Raw genomic sequence first — 25,420 nt, forward strand, 5'->3', positions numbered from 1 at the left:
ATGAAGAGGTTACGGCTCCTGAGCTGAGCCAAAGCAATGACTTCAGGAGCTCCCAGCCACGGAGCTTTCAAAACAAAGCCTATTTACCGGTAGAAACAAGCACCCCAGGCAGCTTAGTTCAAACACCCGTTGTCCTGAAGGAATTGTGCCCAGAGAGGGATCCGATCCGGGTTCGCCTCCCCGTGTATGTCCACGAGATGGCAGAGCTCGCCGTGCTGAGAGCCGGCCAACAGCATCCTCGGGATGCAGGAATTCTCCCGTTTCAAAACAAAGGGCTGGCGACAAGCCCTGTTCCCTCAGACAGCGATGAGGAAAGAGGGTCTGGGGGGAGGTTGTCTTGGGTTTTGGTTGTTTTTTCACCTTATAATTGCCAAATAGTCCCAGGCGTTCCTTGCAATCTTTTGTTGAAATGCTATTGATAGATTCCAACAGCAAAACTCATGGATCTGTATTAACATCCAGATATACAGAATATTCTGCTTAACCCATTAGTGGTGTCACTGTGTTTCACTGTATATATATATATATGTATAGTCACTGTATACCACTGTATATATTTGCATACAGACCTCGCTGTATACTGGAATCTAGTTCTAAATTCATGTTCCATGCCTATCATTCCTTACTATCAAGAGAACTCGAATTTCCAAAGCAGCCTGCAATAAGACTCACTACCTCTCTCAAACTTGCTTGCTAAAGCTGCTGAAGCACATTCAGCAGCAAAACATTCTTCCATCTCAGCCATGCTGGAGGATGCTCGGACTGGCCCAGTTGTGCTGGAGTACCACAGAATCATGGAATGGTTTGGATTGGAAGGAACCTTAAAGCTCACCCAGTTCCAACCCCCGGCCATGGACAGGGACACCTTCCATAAAAGCAGTTTGCTCCAAGCCTCATTCATGACCAGACCAGCCCCTCCATCCATGCACAGCTGCTTTAAGCAGCCCATGGACTCTTAAACACAGACAGAACAAGAGTTTATGTATCTCCAAACTGAAAAGCACCTTCTTCAGGATATGACATGAACATAACTGCAGTGTGGAAAAGCCCCATGGAAGGTGAAGGATTTTTCTTCCACAGTCTCATATAACTATTTTCCCTTATGCCCTCATGCATTGTGCCTCACAGAGCCCTTTAAAATGAGAGATAAAGACCAGCAAAATCACAGTGGCACTGCCCGATCCCATTCAAATCCGGTTAACAATGACATGTCAGGATCAAACCAGCTGTCTGCAAGTATTTCACTTGCCAATGCTGCACAGGATAAATCCTCACCCAGAACTACCCAGCCTCTGATTCCCACAACACACGTACGACTGTATGTGCCTAGGTAAGTACATCTCCAAAATAAGGCAGCATTGCATGAGTCTGCCCAGAGGCACAAACAGAACACCAAATCCATCATTCCCAGTTCAGCTTAGAGATGTCACACTAACAATTAAGCTAGGTATTAAGGTATGTATTGGAATTAATCCACTGGAGTCATTGGACTCAACCAGGTGTTAGGACAGGATGAGATGACAAGGAGACCAGGAGGACCTGGCTTATTTAATAGCTGTTGATTAGAAAGTAAGTTAAACCCTAGGGAAGAGAGTCAGCTCCTCACACCAAAGATGGTTTGATTCCTTATTTCCCATTATTTCCCATGGAAAATAACCTTTTTTTGCAGAATTACTGGGTTCTGTATCAGCTGAACTTAATGTTTTCTCCCTGTGACCTAAAGTCCAGACATACCAAGCATAGAAGAGACTGAGCAGAAAGCAGCTGCAGGCAGCGCTCCTCCCTGCCAAAGTCAGCAGCACTTCTCCACTGGTTCGAGTATTTAGTGCCAGCTAGCTCACCCAAAAGAAACAGTGAGGCAGATCATCACATGGTTTGTAGAATGGCCAAAGCTCTTCCTCACATGATGCACAAACAAGAAGCTTGGTGATCTCTGCTCAGCACTGAAAAGGGTAACGCTACCACAGCATGAGATGTCCTTGTCCTCCCCTCTGGAGGCAAAGAGGGCACTAGAGCAGAAACACTCAGAAACTTGCCCATCCCACGACACCCAGCTCCTTTAAGGGCTCTGGAAACTGGAAGATTACATGATGCTGCAATACTGACCTATTCAATTGGACTGTTTAACTGAGGGTCTCACCCTGCCATTCCCCAGGACCGAGTGTCAAAAGTCATTTAACCAGAACTACTGAATCTGGGCTGTAAAAAGAGATGTGAAGAAGGAAGAGGCTGGAGAAAACATATGAGTGGATGAGCACTGCAAACAAACATATGCACACCCCACAGAGGAAACATCTGGGTCAGCACACTGTCACTTCTGGCTTCCTGGCAGCAATTTCTTTTGCAGCTGCCAGGAAGGTTGATGCTTTTCAGAATCTCCTAATATAAATGAGCCCCACGTACATATATACATATATATATATGTATATATATGTGTGTGTATACTGCCCTCAACTTTTCATCTGCCAACAAAGCCTACATGGTAACAGCCCTCGCTCAGCATTAAGGTTCACAGCAAGGCTTGCTGACACCACAGGCTTCATTCTCCATCATAAACCCTAAAGGACCATAGCTCAGCACATCCAGGCCATCAGCCTTCCCATTTCTGGGGAGGGTTTCCTAAGGAAAGGCACGGCAGGGAGCTGCTGGTCTCCACCACACCACAGGCAGGATATGTCCTCATCACCTACCTGCCACACTGGAAGGACTTTCTCTATGTCATTCAAGTTGATGCTGTCTCCATCCTCGTATTTTCCTTTTCCGAGCCTGGAGGAAGAAGAAAACAAACAAAACCATGTGAAACCTCACTGGAGCCAAAGCTAATTTCTATTAAGGCACATGGGGAAGATCAGTTCTCTCTGCAAAGGACCCTCATGTAAACAAAGAGGCTCTCTGAAGTATGTTGTGCCTCCCAAACACTCCCACATGGGCACAAAGCTGTTAATATAAAATTAAATGCTTTTCTCAGCCCTTTCCCCCTGCACCATCCACCATGGCACTCAAACGCTCTTGGTAACAGAATACCAAAGGCAGTCCAGAGCAGTAGCGTTGGGTGATTCGATTCCCACACCAAGCAAAACAGAAAGCACAGCCCACCTGGAAAAAAACAAGTAAGGACACAAATATGGAATGAAAAATGCTTCCTCCTGGGTGGGAGCTCCAGTTCCCCTGCTGAGAAAGGTGTCCTCAAACAAGCACAGACTCAAGACAGCAAACAGCAATCGTTATAAGTACAAACATACAATTTGAAAGGCAAAAGAAACTGGGGTGGGAAGCCAGACCAAATGTGTAGCTGGCAGCTGAAGGATGTTCTTGCAGCAAGAAAAGAAAAGGATCCATAGGTAATTAGTAGCTGGATGCAGAGTTTCTAATGACACAAAAGAAAAAAAGTGGTCAGTAAGTTCATTCCTTCTGCATTTATAAACAATTGAGGCGATCTCTATTTTGTAAGAATGATGATTTGGGTTTTTTTGTCTATTAGTGATGAGACATTGTTAAATAACATGTATTAGACAGAAATTCTGATAGAGGCAGACCCAGGTAATCATCGCCTGTGAGAGAACAATAGATCTTGGTGGAATTACAGCAAACAGTGAGGGGAAAGGGAGAATCCAGAAAAACAGCATGTGCTAAAGCACCCGGCTCAAAAACAAAGCAAGCTGGATGGAAACAATTTAATTAACATGCTAATTGATTGGTGGGAAATCAGAAGTGTTTGACAATTGACTTTCCCTCATAGGTGAAACACTGACTTTTATTTACAAAGGCAAACATATAGTGTGTGTTTATATATACATTAAAATACATTTATGTGAAAAAATAGGTACATTTATACTTGTATGAGGCAGGGGATGAGGAGACAAGGATCGGGGGGATGAAGGCAGCTTTCCTCTAGGAAAGCCTCAAGGACAGGACCACAGGCAGCTCTGGCAGTCATGTTTCAATGAGGTGGTAGAGAAACTAAAGTGATTCCAAGGCCAGGTTGGATGGTGTCTTAGGTGACATGGTCTAAGAGTGTAAAGTGTCCCTGCCCATGGCATGGGATTGGACCTGGATGATCTTAAGGTCCTTTCTAGCCCAAGTCATTCTATGATTCTACACACAAGCTTGTGATATACCTGGAATGAAGAGTGACAGCTACAAAAGGTTGTTTGAACTGGAAGAGTGAAAGCACAGCACGAGCGAACACTGGGATTTAAAGGCGGACAAATCCAGGTCAGAAATGAAGTACAGTTCCCTGGTTTTCCTTAAGCTCTCCACTTGGATTATTCAGCATACCACCAAACTCAGTATTTTCCAATAAAATCAGATGTCTTTCTGGAGGAAAACGCTTCAGCCAAGCAAAAGTCACTTGAGGTCAACCATCTGGATGCAACTACATGGCCCACCCTGGGCAAGCAACTGAACTAAGGAATAAAATGGTCCCTTCGGGACAGCATCTTTCCTCTTTCTTCTATTAGCTTTTCCATTGCACAGCTAGCTCATTAAAAACCCCACTTCTGCAAGAGGGAAATGCCTGGATACCAGGTGGAGATTCTTAGAGGTTCGGCAAGCTGAATCACACTCTGCACAGATTTGGAATGGAGAGCTGATGAATGCACAACACAGACAACTTGATAAAAATAAACCCAACTTCTGTTCTAGTGCAGGCTACCTGTATGATTTGCATCTTGAGAGATGCACTGATTGTGCTAACAGCATCCGTTTAACTTAAGCTGCATATACATTAATTCCTACTCCACTTTTACAGCTGTAGTATTTAGGAGTGATTAAAAATCTCGCCTCCATACTGCCTTCTCTACATGTTTGCACCCTGGGCATTCACAGTACACCAGGAACGCAGGCAGACGACAAAGCAGAGCCTGTTGCTTTCTCCCTGTACACAGCAGATGTCGCTGGTAGGATCATCTGGCAAGGGCCATCCCCACGGAGCACATCGTATCCTATTCTAGAGAGGGCGCTTCATCTCATTTTTCAAAACAATCTGTGGAAATGGGAATAAACATGAGCAAGGCACTTACCGACTCAGAAATATAGGGTCATATTGTTTGAAATAGTCTGAAAATGGCTGTTTATGTACCTGTGCAGGTATAGATGCTGGATCTGGGCTGGAGTGGGACTGCTAGCCTGGAGTTACTTTCACATGACTTGCACAAGACTTGCACATAGTGTTGGCCTATACTTTGGTAAAACCAGCTCTGAGAGAGGATTTCCATCCCTACATACAACATGGCAATGAGCTACCATTTGAAATCTTCTCAATTCCATCTTTTACACCTGTTCTGAGTTTTTTCCTTCCTCTTTGCCCTCATAAGGAGAGGAAACACAAACTATGACTGTTTCTTAATCTGCAGAGAAGCAGCAATGTCCATCTAAGCAACATCAGTGATCCACTTGGCTCCACTATGCATTTATTTGGCTTGACCAGCCAATAACCAAAGAGGAATCCAGCAATACTGCGTAAGCTCCTGGAGGCTGTCACCACCAAAAGGAGCTGTTTAATGCTTTCAGTTTTATGGCTAAAAGGAGCAGATGAAGGATGAACACTTCAATCTACACGGATCACATCAATGTTCTCTCCTTACCTGAAGTCTTGCTGGGGAGAACAGCAGAAGCCCTAACACTTGTGGGAACAGTAACCAGGATCAGCACTAAGCCAAAATCCTTCTTCCAATGTTCAGAAATGTTTAAATCTACAAGTCTTGGATCTAGAAGACTTGTATCCAGCATGGTAAAGAATAAATTCTACCAAGAAATGCGAAATAACTCTGCTCCAGCCCTGAACTGGATGATAGAAGAGATTAACACACTGATTGCAGCATCCTCAAACCCTGTACATGGTCCAGCACCTCTTCCCCATGTCCTCCACATGAGCCATGCCACCAAACCAGCGTTCCTACAGCAAAGGAGAAGTTAGACCTCGCTGGGGAGTATGGTATTGCACACATGGCACTCACCCTTCTCTGTCTATGTGAGGCAACGGGTGTTTGGAGGTGTTTCGCAGCTTCCTGTGAAATTGGGTGAAATCTAGTTTTTCAGGCTGCAAGTCCCACGTCGCACCACTAGGAGAGAAAAACGGGAAAAAACAAGGAAAGAAAGTCCACTACTAATCAAACACCACCAAGCTGAAGAGCAGAGGGCACATCGGAGCCTGGAAATGAGGAAAGCTGGTACTTCTGGAAGCACTGCTCCCTGTGCTGCACAGCACATGGATGCCTCCAACCTTCAGACTGCTGCATCATGTTTCTTTTCATATCTTCTGGGGTCTTTTTTGGAGATGCAGAGCTCATGTTGCTTGCATTAAACACCTAGTTTTGATGCATGATGCAGCATGATGCAGCACAGACCTTGCAGGCTATACTTGTTCTCTGTATCAAGGGGGTATCACAACAGGTAATGGTGTGGTCCATGCAATGGAGATGTTCTCTCTGGTCCTACACAACCTGTCTGCTCCACTGGCCTGAAGGAAGTCCTAGGTGGGAACTCAATCCCTGCAGACTCCTGCACTGCTCCAGGCACAGGCAGATGCATAAAACTGAACAGAGCACATATTTAACCACTTCCCCAGTGCTGAAGTGGCAGATGAAGAGCTCTTCCCAGCAGCTGTGATGCCAACGCACGATTGCACCTCCAGTTAATGGAAGAGTAAAATCCTAGAGTAGTAGCTCAGAGCTGCTTTCAAGTCTCAGATGATTACAACTAATCATATCAGTACCAGCTTCAGATGTTTGGACTGCAAACTCATCCAGCGGCCTCTCCTGAGCACGTAGGATGCTTTAAGTAGATTGACTGTGCTTAGTGCCATGGGCTAAATGGGGATGGGGAGGAGGAGCAGCAACATGAGTACCAGCAGTATTCTCACTGGTGCCTGGGTACTGGCAGGACAGACACGTGGGCAAAGGCTAAGAGAGGGCACAGTCCATCTCTCAAAGCATTTTAAAACCAGCTTACCTGAAGGAGTCAAAGGTGTTGGCAGCCCAGATGTCTGTGCCCAGCATGTCAAGGTTGCTGTCCTTGTTGCCATTCTAGGAGGAAGAGAAAGGTGGTTACTTGCCAGAAGGCACATGGTGTTAACCAGACCACAGGACAGTCTCTTCCACCGCCAGCCATGGAGGTGTCCTAGCTCGGCACGTGGGCTCCTCTGCCCCATGTGAATCCACACTCACTGCAATGCAAAGACCCTCTCCTACTGCAAAAGCACATCATGTGAGCAAGGTGTGACACAGCTTCAGCCTTAGGGACACAAAGCTGTGGACAACATGGAGCAGAGAACATGTAGGCTTAGCTCTAACTCCAGCCCTGGCCTCCTACCCACTGTCCACAGCCTCCAAGATGCACCAAGATCCAATGGGCAGCTGCCATCCCAGCCATGGAGATGCTCAGTTTCAGAGTCACAGACCAGTTAATGCAGGAAGGGACCTCTGAAGCTGATGTGGTCCAACCCTCCTGCTCAATCAGGTGGACAAGACCACATCCAGATGGCTTTTGAGTATCTCCAAGGATGAAGATGCTCTTCACTAGCAGCTACAGGGCCTGCTGTCACCAATAAGAATGGTGAAAGCTGTCTTACTTCTTCAAGGAGTCATGGTGGCATGACTTCTCCTTGGTCTAACAACACAAGGGGGATGTCAGAACCCTGCATTGTTCCACCTCCGCCATGCACACCAGCAAATGAGTTCACACGTACTAGAAGAACCATGTATTTAAGTACTAATACTTAAGGACTAATATTCCCACCAACACTAAGGTGACGATTCCTTACTCTTACATGAAACTAAAGCATCATGGTATAATAGAATCATAGAATAGTTAGGATTAGAAAGGACCTCAAGATCATCCAGTTCCAACCCCCCTGCCATGGGCAGGGACACCTCACACTAAACCATATTACCCAATTATGAGAAATCTCCAGCAAAACAAAAATCACCCTGAATTTACCTCTGCAGCTGCTTTTGACTAAAGTGGTGACCCAAAGCAAGAGCATCTAAAGCAAAAACCTAACACTCATCCTTCATAGCCTCTTTACATGTCCTTCCTACAGAAAGAAGGCTGCCCTCTCCACCCTTTACAGGCAAAGAAGTAAAGCAGGTTGGATTTTGCCTTTCAAACCATTCAAGAAATCAGACCTGACTCAGACTTTTACAGAATGGACACATAAATGCATTAATATAGGGAATCCCATATTACCAATTTCCTCTGACATTTCTTACACATATTCAGACTATTCATAATCTTGCACATTGAGATTATGTAAGTATTTCAGCCCAAATGGCCCCACTCCAATGAAACGTGCTGGAGAAGGTGGTTTCCATATATTACCCATCCCACTGTACTGGGTTCAGCTGTAATCTATTTTCCTCAGTGGCTGATGCAGTGCTGTGTTTTTGACTTCAGTCTAATTAGACAACACTGATAACACTGATGTTTTTAACTGTTGCTAAGTAATGCTTACCCTGAACAAGGACTTTTCAGTCTCATGCTCTGACAGTGAGGAGGGGCACGAGAAGCCAGGAGGAAGCAGAGATGGGACACCTGACCCAAACTAGCCAAGGGGGTATTCCAAACCACAGCACACCATGGCCAGTATAGAAACTGGGGGGAGTCACCCGGAAGGGCTGTTAAAAACTACACTGAGACCAATGGGTAGTGGGATTTTCAAACACTGGGATACACACTCAGCAAAAGCCACATGAGTGGTCATAGAATCATACAATCCTAAAACAGTTAGGGTTGGAAATGACCTTAAGATCATCGAGTTCCAACCCCCCTGCCATGCGCAGGGACACCTCACACTAAACCATGTCACCCAAGGTGCTGTCCAACCTGGCCTTGAACACTGCCAGGGATGAGGCAGCCACACTTCTCTGGGCAACTGCATTGTGCATCACTTGTGTTTATTGGTTTTTTCCTTTACTCTTTTAGTTTCCTATTCTCTCTCCTTATTATTTCCCTTATCACCATTACTGTTGGTAGCAGTAGTAGTATTGTGTTATACCTTAGTTACCGGATTGTTCTTGTCTCAACCCATGGGGTTTACATTCCTTCAGTTCTCTTCCCCACCCCTTCAGGAAGAGGGGGATAAAGTAGGGAAGTAAGAGAGCAGCTGCATTTAAGCCCCTTAAACTGGGCTTAAATCACGACATCTTCCCTTTTGTGACATTTTCAAGTATTATTAGTAACAACCAAGACACAAAAATTCATAAAGATTTGACCATTTCCTAATGAAGCCCCAGACCTCCATCTGCACGCAAAGTGATCAATCTCTTCCCAGTGAGCATCTTGGTGCCCAATACAGAGAGTCATGCTTTGCAGCCATTCCCATCACAACAACCACTTCAGACACCAGACACTCCAAACACGGTCACACTGCTCCCTCTTTTGTCTCCTTCATCAGGTCTCTATGGATTACAGTTTTAAGCTCCAGGGATCTGCAGGTCAACATGTGTCTGCACAGAAACTACCAGAAATACATAAAATTCTCAATTTTGGAAGCTGAGCTCATTATTTGAGGCAAAATTTTTCCTGCCTAGGAGAGAAATTAGTTTTCTAGATCTTTAGAAGCATCCTCATGCAGTATAATGAAAACACACATGTACAGGTCGTCACAGCTATCATTTAAATAAGAGATACCTCTTCCTGCAGACAAATCAATTTCTCTTTCCATTTCCTATGACATGGGATATTTATGTTCCTGTCAATGAGCCAGCTAAAACGGGATTTCCTAAGAGTAAAGTATTTGGGTTCAGGGAGGAAGTCTGTGAACACATAACCAGTTGCAATGAGGCTGACACAAATCAGCAATTACGATGCAAAACAGCAAACAAATTTAAGATAAGGTGGGTTCCTAATGCAAAAAGTTGCATCCTAAAATTGTTGCCCAAATCCATCTCGGTACAGGACTTCTGCAAAGCCTCTTCCTGAGCCCTGAGACAAAGCCTCAGGCAATTACCCTTTCATTCCCAGCCTGAAATCTGTTTGGATGTGATGGAGAGCCTTGACACCTCCTAATGGGTAGCAGAAGTGGATGCAGCACAAGCTGTCCCACCCAGCTCCCCCTCACCTCCTCATACATCAGCTCATCAGGGCTCTGCTGTGACCACAGGCAGGTCAGCCCCGGCACTGATCCCAGGAAATTGCAGATCCCAGGAAATTTGATCTATGACTGCAGTGATGATTCAGATGATGCAGGATGTCAGATGGATGTAAGCATCTAGGCAATGGTTAGATGCTCCTGCCCATACCTGGTCCTCCTACACGATGTCCCCATGACCTCTTGGAGGCAGTCCAGTCATTAGCCAGACTCCATAAAGACGGCACCATGGCCAAATGACAACACACCTTGTCATTAATTCATGAGTCACCACAGCCATCTCGAGTCATCCTTTCAGTCTTCCGATGGATGATCTGTCTTTATATCCAGTTTCTGTCTCGACTCACATGGCTGGAAGCATGCTTTCCACCCAAGTGAACCTGCGCTGCAGGGTGCTTGGTAAAGTGCTCACAGCATGGCAACAAGACTTAACAACTAAGACTTTAAAAAAGCCAATTCTCAATTCTGGGGACAAAAACATAATCCTAATTGCAGTATTTAAGAAAATAAGTGACTTGCTGACAGCTCCCCCAGGACTGCAATTATAACCATAAGAAGTTTAAACATGATGGTCCCAATGACCCAACCCTCAGCTTCAGATATCATTTTCACCACAAAGGGTTTAGTATAGCTGAAATATAATTAAGCCACTAGGAATGATGTTTGGGTGACGCACTGATAAGATCAGTGTCAGTACTCAGAGATCTGGTAAAGCAGATCCTACTCACGGTATGGTTTAAATGCACATCCATAATGTGGGTCCTCCAGCCCCTGTGAGCACGTCACCTTCACCCATCACCACTGAACCCGTACAAACAAAGGGATGCACCTCACTACCGTCCACGTGGACTCTGACTGTTCAGCCATGCATGCAGCTTCAGCACATTCCCCACAAAGTCAGCATTTGCATGTACACAGCAGCTTTCCAAAGCCCAGCTCCACACCCCACCGGTTCCTCTCTCCTCCTCATTATGATCCTCCAGCAAACCAGTACCAATACAGAATCATGCTCTTCATCACACTATTGCAACAGCGTTAGCTCATCACTGTGCTTGGTATTAACACAGAACTAGTCAAGTGGTCAGTGGTATAAATTCAGGCATTATCCTGTGTCATCTGTTAATTCTTCAGCATTTTTCAGTTCCATGTGTGAGGAGATTCCCTCACCTTCCTGCTCCTCAGCTGCCTACAACCCTTGGCTGCACTTCGGTAGAAAACCAAAAAGCTACTGAACCATCTGAAAAACTCCAATGGAAGGTTTTCTTGGTGAAAACTGCATGTTTTCATGAGAAAAATATATAGACATTTTAAGGAAGAGAGTACTGTCCCTGCTCAACGAAGGAATGGTAGGTTGAGTCTTGCTCCCAGCCACACAGACCATAGCTTCCCAGCAACAACGTCATTCTGCAGGTCCTTTTCCCACCAAAGCATGGCTCAGGAGGGAGCACAGGCTACTTCCTCAAGCACTCCAGGATGGGTAAGATGGGTGAATGGCCCAGGATGTCCCAGAGCCCATCTTGCACTTCTGGCACAACTTGTGCTCATGTGTGCAGAATCAGAGGAGGGCAGAGGCTGACTAAAACATGCATAAAGGTTCCTGGTCTGAGTTCAAGTAAAGGACCTAAAACCAAATCAAAGGCAAATCCTTATAGTGCTTTGCAGGGCAGGGAGGCAGCTCCCCATTTAGCCCTGCTGACGGCTCAAGGTCACCATCTAACACCGTCTATGTGGTGTCCACTCATGTATTAACTTCTAATGAAGACTTGCCAAAAATGTAATTACAGACACCTCTTAATTTCCCAAAATTAAAATACTCCAAGATTTTAAATAAAGAAAAACTAATTTTCTTTGCAGTGAAACAGCTGACTAGGGACTTCTTTCTCAATATTATGGCACTCAGCAATCCTCAGCTGCTTGAGGCTGAAGGACAGCTACGGCCCTCAGCAGAGAAGACACACATTATGCATGAATTAAATAGGTCTCTGAGGTGTCCTTCATAACTGACATGCACTCACACCCCAGATGCAGACACACACACAAAAGATGTTGTTAGAAGGATGCCTCCGATAAACAGCAAGCAAAAGACATGACTTCAGCACGCTGATACCAGGTATACCTTGTTTGATTGCCTGAACTGGCTGCTTCTCCTGCGGCTGCCAGACCTGGATCCAGATCCAGATCCAGACACCGGCTGGGACCCTGCTCTCCCAGTGCTGCTGCAATCCCACTCTTCCTGGAAACAATAAACAGTTTGCTTCAGTCAAGGGCAAGGCTGTCCTGCACCCACAAAACCACACTGACATGGTGAGCCAGGAGAGCTGCAGCTTGCAGAGCACACATGCAAGCGCCTCCAAAACCATGCCCATGCCTAACCCCCTGATGTGGGGGACTTCTCAGAGACCTTTAGCATATTCTATTTACATACTGCAAACCAATGACACTGTGGGAAGCTTCAACGAAGATAAGATTTGGCGCTAGTGCTCCCATCTACGCATGGGGAACACCACTTACCTCCTTTATCATTATGAGCATCACTTATGCATATTCAGTAACCCACATGCTCTAAAACTGCTTAACAGCATGCTTTAACTTTCAGTCAGCCCTGAATTGGTTAGCCAGCTGGTCTAGATGACCATTTTAAGTCCCTTCCAACTGAAATAGGTTCATTCTATTCTGTGCTGTTTGACGCTGTTCAGTTCTGTTCTATTCTGTTCTCTTCTCCTCTATCCTATTCTGTTTTCTTAATTTCACCCCTCAAGCCCAGATCAACTTCTCAGCCTGTTTTTTTCCCTCCTATTGAGCCCACTCTTGGGGCCCAGCCACTCGTACACCAGAAAACACACGGAGTTCACCAGGAGACACATCACACAAATAACTATTTTTCCCTCTTCAGGAGCTGTCCTTAATGTTCTCCTTTGTTCTCTTGACAACTTGTTCTGTTGTCAAGCAACCTGCAGGTTTCTTGTTCAGCCAGCAGCCCTTGGGGCAAGATGAGTCATCTGAAAACCAGAAGAACTCACCCAACCAGCCGCTTCTACCCAAACATCCCACAAGGTGTGTGGGGAGAAAGCTGGGTATTGTAAGGGTAATTTGCTCCAAAATCTTTGCTCAGAGGCTTGGGAAAAACTTTTAAAGTGACCAAAAATCATTAAAAATATGCAAAATCACAGAGTGCAGAATATTCAACTCTTCAAAGCACTCTGAAAATCTGGGATATACAAAGGGGAGCCTGTGTTTCAGGACTGGTGTGAGAGCTGATGGTCCAAGAGGGACTCTCAAGTCTCAGACATCCTCATAGGGGCTACATGAGTCTCTGTGGACACTGCCTTGGGCTACAAGGGCAGAGCCTCCTCGGCCTGTGAGAGCTAAAAGGATTCACCAGCAAAGCAAGGTGTAAACCCCTTTACACACAGTAGCCAAGTCCAGGTCACTGATTTGACAGCACAGATCCAGCCCCAGCTCCATCACTACCACATGGGTTGGATGGGGCAGTGAGACAGCTGCACAGCAGACCCTAAGCTACCTAAGGTGATGCTACCCAGTGGTCCAGCACTGACGTTAGTGAAACGTAAGTATTTACCCAACACTGGAAGCAAAACACATCAGTACTGGTTTCTGTGTTGCTCCAGCTGCGTGTTCTCTATCCTCAGACATAGCAAGTCTCTAGCAAGCTCAAATTCACTGTGGTTGCTAGTGACTAAAATCTGACTTCAAAAGAAGAAGTCAGCTGGTTTTCAAGTTTTATATAGATTAAATTTGAGAGGTTGTGGTTATTTCCACCATGTTACAAGAACAGCACAAAACACCTTCTTCCCTCCCCATCACAACGTGGCCTGAATCCCCTGATGGCTGAGAAATACCAACTATGGCACATAGTTAAGTGAGTTGTTATATTGTCATGGAGGTAACAAACAACTTGATCTATGCCACTTCTGACACACGGGCAGGTGGCCACTTTGGGAAGCCTCAGGGAAGAGCCAGCCTTGTGGGCATCCTGAGAAGTGAGAAATGTCTCATTTGATGTGGGAAAGACACACACCAACTGGAAAGGTGGCTGGGAGAAAAGAAGCTTCACCACCCAGATGTTTGGAGGATTAATCACCAGTTTACTGTACCTGCACACTGAACATCTTGTTCATCCGCATAGGAAGAATATCTGTGACATGCTGCAATGGGACATGGTCAGTGTGTGCACTTTTCGCTTTAAAAAACAAACTGAAAACAAACATTATATTGAGTTGATCCAAGTTCTGGTCACGGTTGCCTGCAGACAACCTGAGGTTATGCAAATTCCAGAAACATGGCTGGCCATAATAAAAACCTTGTGGGAAACAGGGAGAGTGGTACCACCATGAATCAACACCCAGATTCACTGAGACAATCTCCAATGGATACAGCATGAATCAGTTAGATAAAAATCACAGGCTCTCTTTCACCAAATCACTGCCTGGGCTCTTTACCCTGTTCAAATTCATTATCTTATAGGGGTTGTAACTAGATGATGTTATGGTCCTTTCCAACCTTAACCAGTCTATGACCCTAATTTTATTAAACCCTAACAATATTTATATTTAAAACCAATTTATTAAAAAATACAATTACTGAACTAAAATCTGATGAAACTTCTGTTAAGCTGAAACAGTTCAATCAAGTATGGCCTAAATACACCTGTATTCAAACTCACCAGCACAGCCAAGCTCAATATTTTACCTACATTTCTGACTAATTGCCAAACAGCTTTTTACTGCTACCTTGTCCTGAAGAGAAATAATGCCAAGCAGAAACTCTCCCAGACTTTTCTTGTGGCTCTTCTGTGCTAAATATGCCCTTTTGTGCTAAAATGAATGCTCTCTGTAGACCTTTCTGCACGTGCAGGGAAGCTCACTCCAACCCCATAGGTGATGCTGGAGGAGCAGGTGACAACATGCAGGTAAGGATAATTCCTTAAATACAGCCACCTGGTAACAAAACCCCTCCACCAGCACCATAAACGCCCCATCCCACAAAGGCAGCTGGACTCCAGCAGAAAGCAGAGGGAGGCTCCATGTTGGTGAGACATGGCACTGCTTGCCCTCCATCCTGCAGCATGGCCACCTACGTGTGTCCCACACAGTGCTCTTGCCAAGTTAGTTCAGCAGGAACAGGCTTGTCTGCAGCTCTGGCAAAAGCCAAAGAAATAGTTGCAGTAGAATTCCATTCCCTTGCCTCATGCCAACCCAATTCCCCATCATCCAACCCCGTTACTCTTAGCTGTGTCCTCAAAAGACCAGGACTCTCCTATCACTCCAACACCCCAAACAACCCTTGGACTCTTGTTCTTAGCTCTTATTTGGGCCCCTCCACCTACCACTCATGGTCTACACTCACCAACAGGAGATGGGACCTCTGAGTCACACGCTGGGGCTTGGAGGGAAGCATCATCACCTCCAGAGACTGATTCCCAGCTGCTGCTCTTATCCATGCCAATAAGCCTGGGTAAGCTCTGTACCCTCTTGGGAACAGCGAGGCTTGCATGCATTAACACCACCAGCCACCCGCCTTTGGAAACTACCTGTCAAATCTAACATTTGCATTTTAATTAGTGGTAATCATATGTTGCACTTACACTGCAATTTTCACCTTCACAGCTTGCTCTTTGAGGCATGAGCTAATTAATCCCATTCCCTTTCCAGCTCAAGAGTTAATACTTTCTGCTGCTCCAGTGAAAGTCTGAAAATCCTGACAGCAGAAAAAGGACACAATTTTCCTCAATGCACAGGCCATAAATGGAAACACAGTGACCACTTATGTGGCTCCTCACAGTTACATTAAGTATGGGTGAAGTTGGCTGCGCTGGTAGAGGTGTAGACCAACCATGGCAACCCCGTAAGCTTTCAGCGTCCCAAAGACATTGGTGGATTCCTGATGGGATTGATGTTTAACTGTATGTAAAGATCTCAATATTCAGTGTGCAGCATTCAAAGGCTAAAGTGGACCAAAGGAAAAGGAAAACCCACAGAAAGCTAGAGGACTTCTCAGGACACAAAGGCTCCTGTGATATCCTGCAGCATTAACAACGGTCTCACCATCGCAACAACACACAGCTCCCTAGATCAAGTTGTGGGGTGACCTTCAAATGACTCCCAAACTTTGAGCCTTAGTCCTGGTCAGAACAGAGGACAGTGATCAAGTAAGAGGTCCTTTCTGAGGGTTTTCTGGGTTTATGTTGTCACACACTCATTGTGTGCTGTAGCTGTATCTTCCAGTCATGCAGAAGTTTGACACCAGACTCCAAGCATCTCCCTGCTCTTCCAGACCTATTCAAGAACAACCACTACAAGTTTTCTAAGGAAACATAATGGTTTAACTACTGCAGTAATTTAAAAGGCAACTTTTAAGAAAATAAACCCAAAACTTACTCTAAACATCTTAGTAGTTACAAATTTCCAGCTTCTTTCTCCTCAATGTATTGCATAAAGCTGTAAGAAAGCCAGAAAATTTTACCATAGAATCACAGGTGGGTTTGTGTTGGAAGGTACTCAAAGCTCACCCAGATCCAAGCCCTGCCAGGGATGGGGCAGCCACAGCTTCTCTGGGCACCCTGTGCCAGCGCCTCAGCACCCTCACAGGGAACAGCTTCTGCCTAAGAGCTCAGCTCAGTCTCCCCTGTTCGGGCAGGTTCAAGCCATTCCCCTTGGCCTGTCCCTACAGGCCCTTGTCCCAAGCCCCTCTCCAGCTTTCCTGCAGCCCCTTTAGGCACTGGAGCTGCTCTCAGGTCTCCCTGAAGTCTTCTCTTTTCCTTATAAAAATATCATGCAGAGAAATCCAACTACTTAGGATCTGCTCCTTCCCTCCCTAGGTCCATGCTCACCTTCCCACAATACAGGACCAAAGGATCTCATGGGCTTAGAAGTAGGATATGAAGCCTATTAGACCTCTCTGGACTTCCCAGGAAAAGGGAAAGCCTGTCTGATCATATGTTTTCTGGACAACATTGGAAAAGATGTGTTAGCCAAGGATGTGCTACATACCTCGTTGTGTGTAGCACAAGGATGAAGATGAGAAAGAGCACTGAGAGTACTCAGAATAGCATCAAGAACTTCGTATGTGCCATGGAAACCCAGCAGCAAGCCCTTGCCCAGTCCCTGGAGGAAATGGCTCATGTCATCCCTTCCTTGCCAAGAACCTGGGCACTTGTTGAACTACTCAACCAAGTCTGGTAAAGGAATGGAGACCTCAGAGGTAACTCAGTTACATCAAGTTTCACATAAATAGTGTGGTAAGGTCTTCCTTCAGTGGGCAGCACAGCATCATCCTGCCCTCTCCACACAAATGGAAGCTGAGGGTGATGAGATGCCTTCCCACAAGTCACTAGTGACATCAGGCCTAAAAGACACCTTCCTCCATGCTGGGTAAGCACCAACAGTTCTCCTAAATCAGGCAGCAAAGCAGTGAAGCGTTGCACTCCCAGATCTTCAGGAACACAAGCAGCTGTCTGTTTCAGGTGTATCCTGAACAGAAGTCCCAGAGAAAGCAATACTTTTATATTACCCAAAGGACTTAATTTCTTTCTCAGTCCTCTCTGACTGTAATTGAAGAGGCTGGATTCCTACATGGAGAGAGCATCGCCCAGCAATTACAGGCAGAAAACCATTAAGTGACTGGTTTTCTCAGAGCTGCTCTTTGATCATGGGCAGGTCACCCCACTTGAAAGGTTTAATTTCTTCCTCTGTCAGGCAGGGCTACACCAACCTGCATTCACTGGCAACACCTCAAAGTAACTCCCTGTCCTTCACTTTCTCTTTTTCTCCTGGAAATGAGACAATGGTGACTGCAGCATTTCCCAACAGGTCTGCAGTGTGGTGGGCAACCTCAGCCAAATTCAGTGTGCAAGCTGGCCCTGGGCTATGGTACAAGCAGCTGGATGAGATGGAGAACCCCGAGAGACAATCCTCACACACAGCCCCAACCCTGCTATTGCCTTTGCTTTGGCAAAGTAGCAGCTCTTCCAGCCATGACCTCCTATAGTTGGAAGCTCAGTGCTCACATCAGAGCGGGTTTTGAGGTTCAGGTGGGACACTGGAAAGAGGGACCTGCAAGGTTTAAATGGGTCTGCTCTGCTCCCATCCCACAGCAAAGACATCTCACCACTTGCAGGCAGGTCAGATGTCCTCTGCCTACAGCCTAAGCTCACACGAAGTGAAGCATCTCCTGCCTGGAAATGGTTTGTCACTAGCACAGCACCATGGTTTTTTGAGTTAGAGACACCAGAGATAGTTTCATGTAATCCTACATTTGATTTTGTGGGAACTTCTCATGTTTTCCCTATCAGCAAGGCCTGGGCTTGAGTTCAGACATCCTTTGTCATGTGCCAGTGGCACACAGTCCCTGCAAACCCCTCTACATCTTCATGCCATCAAACAGCACAGGACACTCAACATCTTACACTGTTAACTTGACAGCACAGCCCTTGGGATGCTCTTGATCCACAACCAATTGATCTACAACCAATTGATCTACAACCAATGCCAGCTAACCAGCTGCCACAGTCATGCTGCTGTTTCTACTGTCCTAATGGGAAGGCAAACCAAGTCATCTCCTTCACCACCAGCTCCTGGGATGGTGAAGGAGAAGGCTGCTAGGAGCAGTGTTGGCCAATCCCTATGTGAACCACACAACCTGCCTGCTCCTTCACTGCCCTGCAGATAGGCAATAGGACCATCAACTGGAGAAGCCTCTGATGTCCCAAATAACACAACAAATCCATGCTGAACCTGGTGGGACATGGACATACGTGCAAGTAGGCAGTAAAATAAAATGCAGTCTCCTATATTGCCAGTTACACAGGCTTTTGCTTGGTGATGATGGGTGACAGCCAGCCACCAAGGGGGAAGGAATAGACTTGGCTAGGAAGAAGGATTTCAGCTCTGCCTCCCTCTCCCACTGCCTGGAGAAATGGGGCAAACCCGCAGAGTTGCTCTGGTTTTTGTTAATGCACTTTACATAAGGGAAGCCTGGGATGGAGCTGCTGCCAGACCTTTCATGTACCAAGAGCTCCTCTGGCTCTGTAAATACATACCATACCAGAAGCCTTTTACTTTATGAATTGCTCTCAGAAACGTATCAAAGAACTTCCTACTTGCAACAGCCCCGCAAGAGGAATGCAAATAAAGCATTACATAAAATCTTCCCACTGGATCTTTTTAGGAAAAAAAACCCATTTCCAAACATAAAAATACTTAAAATGATCCCATTAGCTAACCTTTCCTCATTTATGGAGGCAATATGCTGCTCAGATAGTACCTTGTGGTACCTCGATGGAGTGGTCTTCACCCCAGAGGTGCCAGCAGGCCTTCTGGGGTACTGCTAAAGTGCAGCAGGGTTTAGTGGAGCATGGCAATGCCATGCACAAATGAGAGCCTTCACAGTAGGAAACAAGGAGGATTATAGATGAGCTGAACATAATTGCTAGGCCAGGATTTTCTCAGCACAGCAGGACTTCACAAAATACATCTCATAAGATCTCCATGAGCGGAACATCTTCTCTTGGATGGAACATCGTCTTCCACCCAGAGAACTGGAAAGACCAGAAGAAAAGGTTTCCAGGGGGAATATTCCCATCATTAAGCCTTTGCTACTACTACAGGTAGCAGTCTATGGGTACTGGCCCCATTTAGTCTCCCACTGTTACTAACAGAAGTCTCACCAAGCAGTGCTAGAGCAGGGCAAGTATGGGGTGGTCTTTCCCAGAGACACCACATAATATCTGAAAACATCAATTTAGGAATATCCTGGACTGCAGTTTGTATCAAGATACCTTATTTTTACCCTTAAATTGCACATTATCCATGAATTGCTCTCAGCCCTGCACTTACACAGCATCCTGTGGATATATTTCTATTATATGTAAATGTCTATATAGATACATAATACACATACACACACACAATATCTTTCTTTTATTTGGCTTAACCTTGCTGGATTGTACAGACAAGACTTTTTAAGGCATCACATACTTAAGGGATGCAGAGGGGGATTTTTAGGCATGGGAAAGCCGGCTTCACCCTAGGCTCCCATGTAACCCTTAGGAAGCCAATTACTTCTGAAAATGTGGCCCTGGATTACTCTGTCTTTGCAGAAAGGGAACCAGATACTGAATATATATATCCAGGACTAACCTGGGTTTCCATATAAATGACCTTTCTGATCTCTGCATTAGAACTGTGTGAGGGATATCATGGTTACAGGTACATAATCCACATTTTCACAGTAGCTGAAGCCAGCAGAAATCTCACATCCAAGTGTTTTTCAACCAAGATGGTACATACTGCACAACGGGCAATGCAGAAATCCAGCTGCAATAAAATAGGGAAATCAGGAATTCTATTTTCCAACCAAACCCCTCAAAATCCATTTAAAAAGACATAACAAAAAAGCCTCTAACATCCCTCGGGAAATAATTAGCTAGGTTTTTCCTGGCAGGTTTAAAGAGTGATTGATCATTTACATTCAAGACAAACACCTTATTATTTGGGGTTTTTTTCAGCATTTAAAGCTACTAGTGAAAAATCCACAGCCAGAAATGGTAATAAACTGAACCTAATCCTCACTAGCAGCGCTTCACCCGTGTATCAGTAACAGCAAGAGAAATGCTTGCCTGGACAGAAGAACAATAGCTTGCAGCTCCTCTTTGGTGCCAAGGAAAATTTGTTACTCACTGTTAAAGGAAGCCCAACATGGAGAGAGATAATTGCTAGCTCTGCTGCAGGCTGGGAGAGAGCCCAAATGCAGAGCAAACAGCTTGGGCATCGACAAATGTTATTTGTACATAGAAAGCGAGCTCCCTGTTGGAGCAGATCACATAGGCTTAAATCCCAGGGGGAAAAAAAACACCAAAAACACCCCCAAAACCAAACCACAACAACAACAAAACCCCATAAGATGAAACAAAAGAGCACGGCAGCAGGAGGCAGGAAGATGTCAGGGCTGCACTGATTGGAAAGCATCACTCGCACGTGACTCCTGCATCCTCCTGTGGTACCCACCAGGGACTGGCACATCAGCTGAGCCACTGGGTGCAGAGCCAGGGACCTTCCTCCCCGGCCCTGCTAACACCCTGTGCCACCCAAGGAGGCTCCATGGAAAGGACCAGCCTCCCAGATGGATTTCAAGCTGAAATCCAAGCTGGCTGCAGCACTGGGAGCGGAGCCTGGGTAAGGTTTTGATGCTGTGTATTTCAGAGCAGATCAAAGCTATAACGAATTATATCCATGATTCTGTCTGGCAGCTTCCGAGCTTATCTGAAGCACCATCCCCTTATAGCATGCACCTTCCTACACAACAGGGTCTTGTCTTTGTTGTGTGCAGGTTGTTGTGTAGATGCTCCCAGCATCTCTGCATCCAGGCAGGGAGGGGATGTGTGAAACCCTATCCCACAGTCAAGCAGCTTCCAGCATGGCTTTGTGTGGGAAGAAACTGTGCCCAAACTGGGAACTGCAATACACACTGCTCAGAGTGACACGGCCTCTTGCACCACCCTGCGAGGGGTTCCCAGGCTTCTTCTCATACATCCCACATGTGGGACTGAAGCCTGGAGGGTGTCAAGCAGGGAAAAAGCAGCAAACCCACTATCCTGAAGCCCTGGGACATCCACCAGCCACAGAAACTGCAAATGCTGCTTCACTCCTTCCTGCAGCCAGCTCCAGTTCACATCTCAGGTCAGTGCTGGTCTTACACAGTTGATGCTTCTCATGGTAGCAGAGCAGATCCTCAACCACCCAACAATGGTCAAACCCATGCCTTCACCATTCCCAACCCGCTCCCACACTAGTGCTCACACAGAGGAGGGACAGCCACCTTCAGGGATGCCAGCAGCACTTGGTAAATACACTGATGCTCACACCAGGTACAACCACCAAAACCAGCTCACATCTGACTTCTGTCATTGCAAACCCAACACATGCTCTCAGCACACCCAATTTTACTTCTCTCAGTTCATTGAGACAGCTATTTAACCCTTTTCCCCTTCAATATTACCCTTGTGCTGCAGCACACAACCAGGCAGCACAGCTACACAAAGATCCCTCATCCCAGCTCCATCTCATACTTCCAAGTCAGCTCCAAGTAGGTTCTTCACACAGGTGGCAAAAAGAAGCTCTTCAGGAATAAACAGGACACTCTTTTTCCCCTTCCATCCACACATCCATCCACATAACCCATCCATCCACACATCAGGATGCTGCCCATCTCCCATGGGTTTGGTGGGAGTGAGCTTTTGGATGTCAAGCAGAGGGACACATCTCCCCTTCCACAGGAGAAGGAAAGCTGGGGCAGCATGGGCAGTACAGGAACAAAAGCAAAGCTCTGGTGAGGAACAGCTGAGCACAACCCCTACCTGACTGTGTTCGTGGGACGACGAGCCCTTCCCTCGGGATGGGGAACAGCTGCCATCAAGCTGCTCGTTACAATCTGCAGTCCACTGTAAAAGGGATAAAAACAGGGATTGTGTCAAATAATAGCCAGGCTGGGGGAAAACTGCTGTGTCAGTCCACAGAGCACAGTACACACCATCCAGCCACAGGCATCAATGCATGTGTGTGGCCCCCCACATGTTCCGAGGATGATTCCAAAGCTTTGGCTTGGAAACGCTCTATCCGATGACAGCGAGCAGAGGGAAGATGCAGGAACAATTGCAGGAAGGCACTTGAAATGATGCTTTGCAATAAAATCCATCCCCCCTATTTCCTTGCTGATTCCAACAGCGTCTGGTATCTCAGGCTTGTGGTACTTGAATTGATTACTCTTTTCCATGGAGTCTTCCATGGAAAATTGGGAAGTTTCTGCTTTTCCCAGCTGTGCTCACTTCCGGGACAGATATGACTCCTGGGCTGCCAAAACCCCATGGTTCTATTTTAAACAACACAGAAAACAGAGCTCAAAGCTGCATGTTTGGCCACTGCTGTATTCTGCAGCTGCAATGTGCAGCCTGGATGGCAGTGCTGTTGTCACACCAGCTTCATCCCATGGTGAAGAACATGGGTACCAGGTGACTTCCCGGCCACAGGGGACCATGAGCTGCTCAGACCAGCTTCCCCAAGGTTTGACAGCAAAGTACCACCACCAACATAATTCAATTTGGGGTCGTTTGGGGTTTTTTTTACCTCCCTCAAAGAAATCTGCATCATACTGGGGGTAAAATAATTAAAAAGCTCAGTTTTCACTAGACAAACATGAAAGATGGTGTTCAATCCTAAAGCGGTTTTTACACCCCTCAATAACATTGAGACTCCTGGTGAGCACCCCTATTTCTGAGGTCTTTCATCCTGGAAGCACACAGCTGCCATCACCAAAGCTGATGTACCAAGAAAATGAGAAGTCAATTCCATACAAACAGCAACTCCCTGAGAGCTTCTGGACAGGTCTAAGAGGAACACAAAATAAGAGCAAGAGCCACCACTACACTGCCATGATCACTGCACAGCTCTGCCTTGCTCAGAGAACCCATTCTAGCTCACCAGATGGGAGGTCCTCATCCATCTCTTTAATAAGCTCATTAAAGAGCTGCCCATCACTTTGCTGCTACCTCTGTCGATGAACCTGGAGATTCTCATGATGCTGTCATGCTTCAGAGCCTTATAGCAGACCTATGCCTTATCTCCTTTAACAATTTTGAGGGCAACCATGTGCCTGGAAAGGTCTCCCAAGGTACACTTCACTGACTATTACGTTCATAGCCAAAAGAAGATTGCATTTTTCCTCTGACTTTCCTCTTTTTTCTGGCTGGAGCAAGGCTGGAGACATCCCCACCATGGAATCCCCCACATTGGGATTCTCTGGACTGGGGATGGACACAGCTCCCCTGCGAGCAGTACGGAGGATGAAGCAGTGTGCAGTGTGCCTTTCCTTCCTTCCCTGTAGCAACAGGACAAGGGGTGATGGGTTTAAACCGAAAGAGGGGAGATTCAGGTTAGACATTAGGCAGAAGCTGTTCCCTGTGAGGGTGCTGAGGCGCTGGCACAGGGTGCCCAGAGAAGCTGTGGCTGCCCCATCCCTGGCAGTGCTCAAGGCCAGGTTGGACACAGGGGCTTGGAGCAGCTGCTCCAGTGGAAGGTGTCCCTGCCTGTGGCAGGGGTTGGAGCTGGAGGAGCTTTAAGGTCCCTTCAACCCAAACCAGTCTGGGATTCTATGATTCCCTAGGCACGGAGAGCAGTTATCCAGGGCTGTGGTAGCATCCAAGCACCTCATGTGTGGGTGAGTGGATTTATCCTCTCTCAGACAGAGTGAACATTATTACAGCCACAAGGAAATGAACCCAGACAGATTAAGTAACTTGCCCAACAGTAAAGATTGAGTTGCTGCAGAACCTTGCAATTAAAAGCAGTTTTCTTTGCCTCAGTCCACTGCCTCCCCCCTAAACTGCTCCTTCTTCATCCAGCTCTCATTAAGAGGGGATGTGCCACCTTCAATCAGTCTGGCTTCTACTAGGTTACACCAACAAGCTGCAGGATATATGCATGTTTATTCCTTGCTTTGATAAGTGATCAGAAAGAGAGAATCAGAAATAAGATTTCCTGACTATTTGGAAATGGGAATTTTCCTATGTGGGAAATGAGTATCACTGGAAAACAAGAGATAGTTACTTCTTAATGTTACCCTTAAGACTTGTCTTGATAAATCAGGTGACCTATGTAAAAGCCCATTTTTCGATTCTTGTCCCATATACAGCCCTAAAATTATGAATACTGGATTTTGCTGGAGTTTCACATAGAAATCCTAATTAAACTTTTACACCAGTGGTCTGGGGAACAACCACATTTAGCTGCTTAATTTAAGATGCTTCTAAATGTGGTTTAATTGAATTGTTCAGTGCTCAGATCTTTTACTATTATTCACTTTTCTTTCAAAATAAAACCTGACCATCTTTGAAGACGGCATTACCAGAACTGACATTAAAACCCAGCAGCTCCCTTCTTTCAGGGTAGGCAGGGGGAAAAGCTAAAATCATATTTTCACCTCTGGATGACACGATTCAGCTGCTGCAACCAAGTATCTTATGGATACTTGGACAGTACGATGGACAGTGGGATTGAGTGCGCCCTCAGAAAGTTTGCCAATGACACCAAGCTGTGTGGTTCGGTTGATACACTGGAGGGAAGGAATGCCATTCAGAGGGACCTTGACACACTTGTGAGGTGAGCTGATGCCAACCTCATGAAGTTTAACCATGAGAAGGGCAAGGTCCTACACCTGGGTCGGAGCAATCCCAGGCACAGCTACAGGTTGGGCAGAGAAAAGATTCAGAGCAGCCCAAGGAGAAGGACTTGGGGGTGGTGGTCCATGAGAAAATGAACA

The 25,420-nt window shown here is 46.1% G+C and overlaps 1 protein-coding gene across 7 annotated transcripts in view; it reads right to left on the bottom strand.

Moving 5' to 3' along the window:
- Window positions 1–25,420, bottom strand: part of CTIF (cap binding complex dependent translation initiation factor) — a 151,793-nt gene that overhangs the window by 94,284 nt on the left and 32,089 nt on the right. For 5 of the 7 annotated variants that reach the window (XM_034072858.1, XM_034072857.1, XM_031045680.2 and 2 more), the window contains exons 3-6: window positions 22,464–22,547; window positions 6,952–7,025; window positions 5,958–6,062; window positions 2,691–2,766 (exon numbers count right to left, since the gene is read on the bottom strand). In XM_034072858.1, the coding sequence (XP_033928749.1) occupies window positions 2,691–2,766; window positions 5,958–6,062; window positions 6,952–7,025; window positions 22,464–22,547 (339 nt within the window). Of the gene's footprint in view, window positions 1–2,690; window positions 2,767–5,957; window positions 6,063–6,951; window positions 7,026–12,206; window positions 12,324–15,457; window positions 15,567–22,463; window positions 22,548–25,420 lie in introns of those variants that run through there. The other 2 variants (XM_031045685.2, XM_031045684.2) reach the window with 2 other exon arrangements.

Source organism: Melopsittacus undulatus, chromosome Z, assembly GCF_012275295.1.
Source record: "Melopsittacus undulatus isolate bMelUnd1 chromosome Z, bMelUnd1.mat.Z, whole genome shotgun sequence".
NCBI classification, from domain to species: Eukaryota; Metazoa; Chordata; class Aves; order Psittaciformes; family Psittaculidae; genus Melopsittacus; species Melopsittacus undulatus.